General features: G+C 43.8%; 1 protein-coding gene and 1 pseudogene across 2 annotated transcripts in view; both read left to right on the forward strand.

Annotated features, from left to right (window-relative positions):
* Positions 1-10,000, forward strand: part of LOC308098673 (uncharacterized protein) — a 41,171-nt gene that overhangs the window by 12,912 nt on the left and 18,259 nt on the right. Inside the window, 7 exon segments of the mRNA XM_080447080.1 lie at positions 2,796-2,968; positions 4,117-4,260; positions 4,262-4,335; positions 4,840-4,997; positions 5,556-5,644; positions 8,230-8,452; positions 9,441-9,855. Coding sequence (XP_080303206.1) covers positions 2,796-2,968; positions 4,117-4,260; positions 4,262-4,335; positions 4,840-4,997; positions 5,556-5,644; positions 8,230-8,452; positions 9,441-9,855 — 1,276 coding nt within the window.
* Positions 1-10,000, forward strand: part of LOC308097960 (parvalbumin beta-like) — a 212,342-nt pseudogene that overhangs the window by 2,241 nt on the left and 200,101 nt on the right. The window lies entirely within an intron of this gene.

The raw sequence follows: 10,000 nt of genomic DNA on the forward strand, positions 1-10,000 counted from the left end.
GGGTTCATTGTTTACCTGGTATCCTATAGTTTCTTTTTTTGTAACTTATTTTTTATTGTTTTCCAGTTAGAAAATTCAACGATCAAATAAACTGAGAATGACACATAGACAGAGAAATAAAATGAAATGAAAGTAAATAAAGTAAAGACAAACAAAAAGGCATACAAAAATTGTGTTGAGGTGGGCGTTGTAACACAAGGATTAACATATTTATGGATTACATTTTTTTTAATTTATTTTTTTAACAACAATCAGTCAATGAATTACATTTCTCATCAAACAATAAGAAGTCCATTTCTTCCAGTTCTTTGTATAATGTTCCGCTCTCAGCCTAAGAGAGAAGGTCAGATTCTCCATAGAGTCTATCTCATTGACAACCGTAGTCCAGTCTTCCTTGGTAGGTGGTGTGGCCTGTAGCCATTTCCGAGTGATGGCTTTCTTACAGGCAACCAAAATGATTTTATACAGATATAAGTCCTGGGTCATGAGTTCAGCAGGGATTTTCCCCAGATAAACTAACAAAAGAACAATCTATATCTATTCCAAAAATGGCTCTTAATTTCTTTGGTGACCTCTTGCCAAAAGGGTTGAATTAAAGGACAGTCCCAAAAAATGTGGAAATGATCTGCCATCACTTTACCACATTGCCTCCAACATTGACCCTGTCCTTGACAACCCCGAAAATGACTTTTCAGTTTTGGGGTGACAAAGTAACATATAGTATTCTTCCAGGCGAATTCCCGCCAAGCCCTTGAGTTAGTTGTTCTTGTCTGACCTTCCCATATACCATTCCAATCCTCCTCAGATATCTCCAAGCCCGATTCCTTCTCCCATTTCTGTTTGACTTTCATAGTCGAGTGGACTTTAGAGGTTTGTAATCTGTTATACGTTTGTGATATGAGGTGTTTACTATCCTTATTTTTGTACGCATTCAAAAACAAATTAACTGGAAGGCACGGTGGCGCAGTCGGTAGCGCTGTCGCCTCACAGCTAGAAGGTCCTGGGTTCGATTCCCGCCGGGAACGCTGTGGGTGCTGGGGGCGTGTCTTCTCCTCCGCGTCATCAGCGCCCATACCCTAGGTGGGGTTGGCGAAAGGGCCTCTCTGTGTGGAGTTTGCATGTTCTCCCTGTGTCTCCTAGGGTAGTTAATACCCTCACAAAAACATGTAGTAATCCTGGTCACTATACCGCCTCCCCCATGACAGCCGGGGCGCCTGATGGAGGGGAAAGGAACTGGTTGGAATAACGTGTTCCTTCCACGCGCTACGTCCTACCAGTGAAACTCCCCCCTGTCAGGTGACAAGAAGGTCAGTTGGCTCTCATGCATTTCTCGTCAAACCCAAATCGTTCTAAAACCTGGTAAAGATAGTTCCAGCCTACGCTGTCAAAGGCAGCAGCCGCGTCAAGGCTTATTAGCGTTGCACTTATCTTTTCCTCAGTCATATAGTATTAGTCAACCACATGGAGTGTTCGCCTAATACTATCTTGCGTTTGTCTTTCTTTGACCAAGCCTGTTTGGTCAGGATCTATCATGTCCGAGACAATATTTTCCATCCTTCTAGCGATAATCGCTGCAAATAGTGTGCGTGTGTGTGTGTGTGCGTGTGTGTGTGTGTGCGTGTGCGTGTGCGTGTGCGTGTGCGTGTGTGTGTGTGTGTGTGTGTGTGTGCGCGCGCCCACTGTGCACATGATATTTGCCGCTCAACAAGTCCAGGAGAAATGTAGAGAGCAGAATATGGATCTACATCACCTTCACTGACCTTCGGCCTTTGACACAGTTGACCAGCAGATTCCTCAGCATCCTCACAGCGTTCCACAGTGGCATGGAGACATGTGGACTCACTGGTCCACATGGTCCCTGAGTGAGCTGACTGCAGAGTCACTGCTCTCTGTGATATTACACCTTCTCCTGACAGCGGCTGGGGGGCAGGGGGGGGTTCTGTGTTGATGTGAGATAAGTAGTATTATATCAGACGCCTGCAGACACACACTGACAGCCTGTAGTCAGATACATGCAGCAGCTGTGACATGTAGATGATAAGTACAGTACATGCTCCTGGCTCACTGCCAGTGTCGGGCATATATATATACCCAACAAGACTAATAAGTCACTTGTTACTTATTACTCCTTTTAAAAAGTGATAATAATTAATTAATCGTGACTTACTATGACTTTTACTGTCTTCCTGTCTAGTCTTTCTCTGTTGCTGTTTAGTGCTGTTTGTGGTGCTGAGTTTAGGCCCAGAACATTGAGCTGCTGTTCAGTAGCCTGGTTGTCACATTAAGGCTGTGGACACAATGTACTGATCAGACCCAGACAGGCTGCTGGGTCACTGTGTCTTTGCTCAAGGACACTTCAACACTGAGCCTGTTTTAAATGGACTTTAAGCTGTCGTAAATCCTACAAATTATGATCACACGCACACACACACACGCACGCACGCACGCACGCACGCACGCACGCACGCACACACACACACACACACACACACACACACACACACACACACACACACACACGAGATGGTAATTAAATATTAATTTTCTGTCCATTGACAGATTGACTAATTCTATTCACAGTCACACATCTTCATCACTTCTTTCTTTCTTTCTTTCTTTCTTTCTTTCTCTCTCTCCTCTCCTCTCCTCTCCTCTCCTCTCCTCTCCTCTCCTCTCCTCTCCTCTCCCCTCAGTTCATCTCAGCCTGCCAGGAAACTCTTCAGTATGTCTACTGTATGTAGTGTACTATAATATTCTATAGTAATCATAACAGTAATAAATGTGATGTGTTTCAGACCCGACGCCTGTCTAAGTCAGAGCGCCAGAGGTTCGAGGAGGAAGTGGAGATGCTTAAAGGACTACAACACCCAAACATCGTACGCTTCTACGACTCCTGGAAGAGCACCTACAGAGGTCAGAAGGTCATCACCCTGGTAACAGAGCTCATGACCTCTGGAACCCTCAAGGCGTGAGTCACATGACCAATCCTATTGGTTAATTAGTAGTAATGTATGACATGACCAATCCTATTGGTTCATTAGTAGTAATGTATGATGTGACCAATCCTATTGGTTCAATATAGGGAATCAGTCTTTCACTGTTTTTTTTTTACTTAAAGGATGACTTATCTCTGCTTCATCTCTCTCTCAGCTAAGGGGTCCCTGCTTCATCTGTCTCAGCTAAGGGGTCCCTGCTTCATCTCTCTCTCAGCTAGGGGGTCCCTGCTTCATCTCTCTCTCAGCTAAGGGGTCCCTGCTTCATCTCTCTCTCTCTCAGCTAAGGGGTCCCTGCTTCATCTCTCTCTCTCTCAGCTAAGGGGTCCCTGCTTCATCTCTCTCTCTCTCAGCTAAGGGGTCCCTGCTTCATCTCTCTCTCAGCTAAGGGGTCCCTGCTTCATCTCTCTCTCTCTCAGCTAAGGGGTCCCTGCTTCATCTCTCTCTCAGCTAAGGGGTCCCTGCTTCATCTCTCTCTCAGCTAAGGGGTCCCTGCTTCATCTCTCTCTCAGCTAAGGGGTCCCTGATTCATCTCTCTCTCAGCTAAGCGGTCCTTGACCTGAAAAACATTGAAGACCTGTTATGAAGCATTACAAATGCATTTATGTATTTGCATTTTTGATACAGTATGTCAGGGGTTCTCAAAGTGAGGTCTGGGGACCCCCAGGGGTCCTTGCCATGGGGGGGGGGGGTTCCAGGGGGTCCCCAGCAAGATGAGTTAAAATAGCATTACAAGCATATTAACCACTTTAAGGCTATTTAATAGTTTGGCTGTTCAAAAACAGCCGATCTACAAACTCAATAGGCTATTTTTGAAAGATTTTGACAAATCTTTTTTGTAATTTTTTTTCGACGTTTTTTGAATAATTTTGAATGTTTCTTGATATGTTCTTCTCATAGATATGGTTACCTGGCACAGCTAAATTATATCAGATGGGGGTCCGCGACCAAATACATATTAATGCGTGTGTGTGTGTGTGTGTGTGTGTGTGTGTCTGTCTGTGTGTGTGTGTGTCTGTGCGTGTGCGTGTGCATGTCTGTGTGTGTGTGTGTGTGTGTGTGTGTGTGACGTGTGTGTGTGTGCGTGTGTGTGACGTGTGTGTGTGTGTGTGTGTGTGTCCAGATACCTGCGTCGGTTCAAACAGATGAAGCTGAAGCTGCTCCGGCGCTGGAGCTCTCAGATCCTCAAAGGTCTTCACTTCCTGCACAGCCGCTCTCCTCCCATCATCCACCGAGACCTGAAGTGTGACAACATCTTCATCACCGGGCACCGGCTCCGTTAAGATAGGAGACCTGGGCCTCGCCACGCTCAAGATAGCATCCTTCGCCAAGAGTGTCATAGGTAACACTCACACACACACACACACACACACACACACACACACACACACACACACACACACACACACACACACACACACACAGTACAGTAGTCAAGTCTACTGAAGATCAATGCATGGACAAGTCTTTCTAGATCCTGTTTGGACTTAAAGTCTTTTAATCTGTGATATATTGTTAAGGTTGATGGAAGGCTGACTTTGTAATTATGTTCATGAGGCTGTTTAAATTCATGTCTGAGTCCATGACCACGCCAAGGTGTTTGGCTTGGCTAGAGGTTTTTAACATCACAGACTGAAGCTGGGCGCTGAATTACTTTAGTTGAGCTTTGTCTTTGTTTAATTGTTGATTTGTTCAAAGCATTTACTCAGTTTTCCTCTGGTTGTGTGTGTGTGTGTGTGTGTGTGTGTGTGTGTGTGTGTGTGTGTGTGTGTGTGTGTGTGTGTGTGTGTGTGTGTGTGCGTGTGTGTGTGTGTGCGTGTGTGTGTGTGTGTGCGTTTGCGTGCAGGTACTCCAGAGTTCATGGCTCCAGAGATGTATGAGGAGCACTATGATGAAGGAGTGGATGTCTATGCCTTTGGGATGTGTATGTTAGAGATGGCTACGTCTGAGTATCCATACTCTGAGTGTACCAACGCTGCACAGATATACCGCAAAGTCACCAGTGTGAGACACACACACACACACACACACACACACACACACACACACACACACACTCACACACGCAAGTCAATGCACACACGCACACAAACACACACAATTGAAATGTGTATTTATGTCCACATAAACAGAAGTATGTACAAAGGACATACACTCTGCCAGGGCAGTCAGACAATAATAAGACACAGTTACAAAGTGCGTCTTATTAAGGCAGAACATTGTTACATTCTATACAGTTGACAGACACAGCATCAATCATGAATAAAGGAAACAAAGTGTCCTTCCTATAATTGCTGATACTGAGCAGTACCTTGCTAACAGTAATAATAATAATAATAATAATAATAATAATAATGATATAATAATAATAATGATAATGATAATGATAATGATAATAATAATGATATAATAGCTGATACTGAGCAGTACCTTGCTAACTGTTTGGCCCTCCTTTTGGAGAGGTCGGCCATTTGAAGGCCCCTCACAACCAACTTTATTTATTAACTCTCACGTGTCCTTGTCTCCTCTCCATCCTTTCCTCTCCTCCCTCGTCTCCTCCAGGGCATAAAGCCAGAGAACTTCTCCAAAGTAACGGTCCCAGAGCTGAAGGAGATCATAGAAGGATGCATCCGCACCAACAGCAGTGAGAGGTGAAGGCTTTTATTTTGTTAAACTCCAGGGTGCTGCCTGTTATTATTTGTGGATTATTTATTTTATTGTGGATTATTAGTAAATATAGAATATAATCAGCACAGTGGTTTCCAAGACCCAAAAGATCAATTTGGTGTCTCCTCTGGACGTACAAAAATACAACCACTTAATTGGTTGTTGATGCTGGAGGCCTTGTGGTTAGTGAGGTGAAGCCGAGCCACTAGGCCAGTGGTTTACAAAACCTTGTTGGCTCACGGCTCCCCTGTAAATAACATGTTCAGCCAGAACACCCCTCAACTACATTGTAGCTTTACAGACCCTTACATTTATGTTGTATTACGCTAAGTACATATCGTTGTTTGGCAGAAACCAACTATCTCCATTTTTCAACTTTTACAAGCTCACAACGCGTCGCGTTTTGCAAAGGAGACACAAGACACTTTTTAAGTTGCTTGATTCAGTATCTAATTATTTGATATTCATTTGATCAGATACCCCGCCCCCCTCCTATATAAACCTATTGTAACTTTAAATGCAAATTTAACCATTTGTTTAACCGTTCTGGTGACTGATATTGTCCTTCTAATCATGGGAAGGACTATATCAGTCACCTGAACCAGGGAGAATGGATATCAAAATAGAATATGTAGGATTTGTTTTAGTTTTTTGTGTGAAATACCTTTAAGACAGGCCGTGTTAGAACACTGTATGGATGGAATGCCATTATTGTATTCTCTCTGAAGCTGTGATGAGGTGTGGGGATGGTTATGTAATTGACCGTAAGCCTTTGATCATGCAGTAATATGCAGTTACATTGTAGCTCAGTGTTGCTGTGGTACAATACAGTACAGTATGTTGTGTGAATCAGTCTGAGGGGAAGGAGCTGTTAGTTCTTTTGTTCAGGTGATGAACGGTCTGGACCTGCAGCCGTTATGCCAGCCCAGGTTGTTACCTCTGTTCCCCACACACACACACACACACACACACACACACACACACACACACACACACACACACACACACACACACACACACACACATTACAGTCATTTAGCAGACGCTTTTATCCAAAGCGACTTACAATAAGTGCATTCAACATAGGTAGGGAACGAAAACTACTAATCACCAGAAGTCTTTAGTGCATTATCTGCAAAAACAAGCAACCAAGAGTATACCTAGCGCTAAGGTAAAAGTGCAATATATCAGCTACCTATTTCCTTAAACAGATGAGACAAAATAGCTAAATCAAATGAGCATGAGCTAAAACAAATAAGTGAATCGACTAAACAAGATCCAATAAACAATCCAATAATCCAATAAACAATACAGCAATAGAAAACAAGCGTTCGTACAACTAGTTAACAACAAGTAGGTCAGGCAGACATATGTCAAAAGTTCCCTGCCAGGTCCTTATATGAAATACACTTAATTCACATGAGTAGGCCTATGTTAAAGGAGTAGTTCACCCCCAAAAATTGCCTATTTTCCATCAATTACACACCCCATGAAGCCCTGAATTCATGGAGATTTGTTTTTGTCGCATTCCTAAGCCAATAATTTGATGACTCAAAGAGTCTCCTACTAATTATTGGTTCAGGAATGCAACAAAAACAAAGATCTCCATGAATTCAAGGCTTCATCGGGTGTGATAGAAAATAAGTCATTTTTGGGTGAACTACTCCAAGTATTTCCATTGCTTAAATCTTTCAAGGCTTTCCCAGCAGCAAGTGTATATAATTTTTTAGTTCAGAACATTTCTAAACGGATTCTATAATTAGAATAGTGTTTTCTACCATTGCTGTGGAACAGTGGACATTTGATGAACAAAAGGAGGCAATTAAAGACTTTCAACCTGGCATGTCATCATAGGCAAAAAAAAGAAGAAAAAAGGCAAAAATAGCTGATCAACAAGCTTAGCTCACAATGCAATCGCATCAAGCTGGCAGAACAGCTATTCTTGCAATAGAGCTTAAGTTGTTCAACATACATTTTCAAGACACCCATAAATTATTTCTGAAATTCAGTGACTTATATGACTCCACCTATAAAAACGGTCACAATTTCCATGAGTTTTAGAATGTGCCCCTTGCTTCCAGAACCATTTCTCCTCAAAATTCTATGATGACACACAAATTCCATTACCAGTTGGAACCCTGATGGTCCGTGTGTGTGTGTGTTCCATTTGTGTGTCTGCCTTACACACACACACACACACACACACACACACACCCACACACACACACACACACACACGGTCGGTCGGCGGGCAACTTGATTTGACAACTTCATTAGGAACAACCTAAAAAACTCAGACAAGCAAATAAGATAAGTATTAAAAGCAGTAAAAAAGAGGGAAAGCAATTCTAAACATCAAAATGTACGTAAAGTACCAAAAGTACTGAAATGTTTGAAAATAGCTGATCTACAAGCTCACAACGTGTCGCATCGAGACGCGTTGTGAGCTTGTAGATCTGCTATTTTCAAATAGCCTATTTATAAAATAGAGCTAAAGTGTGTGTGTGTGTGTGTGTGTGTGTGTGTGTGTGTGTGTGTGTGTGTGTGTGTGTTACTCTGCGTCCTGTAGGTTCTGCATCCAGGACCTCCTGGACCACGTGTTTCTCCAGGAGAGCAGTGAAGGAGTGAGAGCAGAGCTGGCGGAGGAGGACGATGGAGCGCGTCCGTCCATCAAGCTGTGGCTGAGGATGGGAGAACACAGGAGGCTGAGAGGGAAATACAAAGACAACAACGCCATCGAGTTCCTCTACAACCTGTACAGTGACGTGGCCGAGGAGGTGGCACAAGATATGGTACTACACACACACACACACACACACACACACACACACACACACACACACACACACACACACACACACACACACACACACACACACACACACACACACATCCACACTCGTACGCACGCACACAAGGTACTACAAAGCAACACAAACACATACCACAAATGAACATGCAATAACCCATTCAACCCAGGAAGGCATCTGTGTCATTTTAAAATGTCTTTGGCTATTCAAAAATAGCAGATCTACAAGCTCATACAAGCACCGAGTGCTGCACTATGAGCTTGTAGATCATCCCATTTAAAAAAAAAATCGTGTATTGTTTTGCAGATCTTTGAATATATAACATATATATATGTATTTTTAAAGCGAACATTTGTAACTCAAATCTTTGCTTCTGGGGGTTCCAGGCGTTAGCCAGGATCATCGTGCAAAATGCACGCATGCTTTGTTTCACATGGAATGCTCGTCTTGGAGTCTACAGCTAACACAGCGCCGCGCAGCTCAGCGGTGAGATCTCTGGCACCGAACGGAATCTGTTATTATAAAATTATGGCACCGAGTGTGTTAAAAAAAAAATATCCTAACAGTATGTTGTTATATCAGTGGTGCTCCAATTTTTTCCGTGTCAAGGACCCCAAAATTATATGTATTGTTGTTCCAGGGACCCCCAGAGAGAGTGAAAAAAACAATATCATTACACAGGCCTACTGTTGTCAGTGAAGCAGCTGAACATGTTTACCATTATCATTTATAAAAAAAAAAAAAAACTTTGACAAATTAAACTGTAAATTATTAAGTCACTTGGCTCTCTCTTTCTCATCTTCATCTTTATGTGTCCCTTTCTCCATCTCCATCTCTCTCTCTCTCTCTCTCTCTCTCTCTCTCTCTCTCTCTCTGCCTGCCTCTCTTTCTCTCTCTCTCTCTCTCTCTGTCTCTGTCTCTGTCTCTCTCTCTCTCTTTCTCTCTCTCTCTCTCTCTCTCTCTCTCTCAGGTGGTGTTGGGTTTCGTCAGTGAGTCAGACTATAAGCTGGTTGCCAAGGCGATCAGGGACCGCGTCACCGACATCAAGCGACAGCGCGACAACAAGCGGCGCCACGCGGAACAGGAAGCCGTCAAGATCAAACAGGAAGCGCTGCGGCCGGACACGACGACGGAGGAGGAGGAGCCCAAACCTACCAATCAGAACACTGCTGCTGCCGCTGCCGGCAGCGAGAGCCCGTCGTCCATGATGTCATCAACGTGGGACAGCGCCTCCGTGGATTCTGGGACCGACCGAGAGGAGGAGAGAGAGGAGAGAGAGAAGGAGACAGGAAAGGAAGTAGGAAAGGGAGCAGAGGATGAGAGAGAGATGAGGGCCCCGCCCCCCGCGTTCAACTCGGGAGATCCCTCCTCCTCCTGCCCTACATGTACGTAACCAATTAAACATCAGTGTGGAGACCCCTCCTCCTCTTGTCCTACATGTACGTAACCAATTAAACATCAGTGTGGAGACCCCTCCTCCTCCTGCCCTACGTGTACGTAACCAATTAAACATCAGTGTGGAGACCCCTC

Source organism: Gymnoscopelus braueri (assembly GCF_963280865.1).
Source record: "Gymnoscopelus braueri genome assembly, chromosome: 13".
NCBI classification, from domain to species: domain Eukaryota; kingdom Metazoa; phylum Chordata; class Actinopteri; order Myctophiformes; family Myctophidae; genus Gymnoscopelus; species Gymnoscopelus braueri.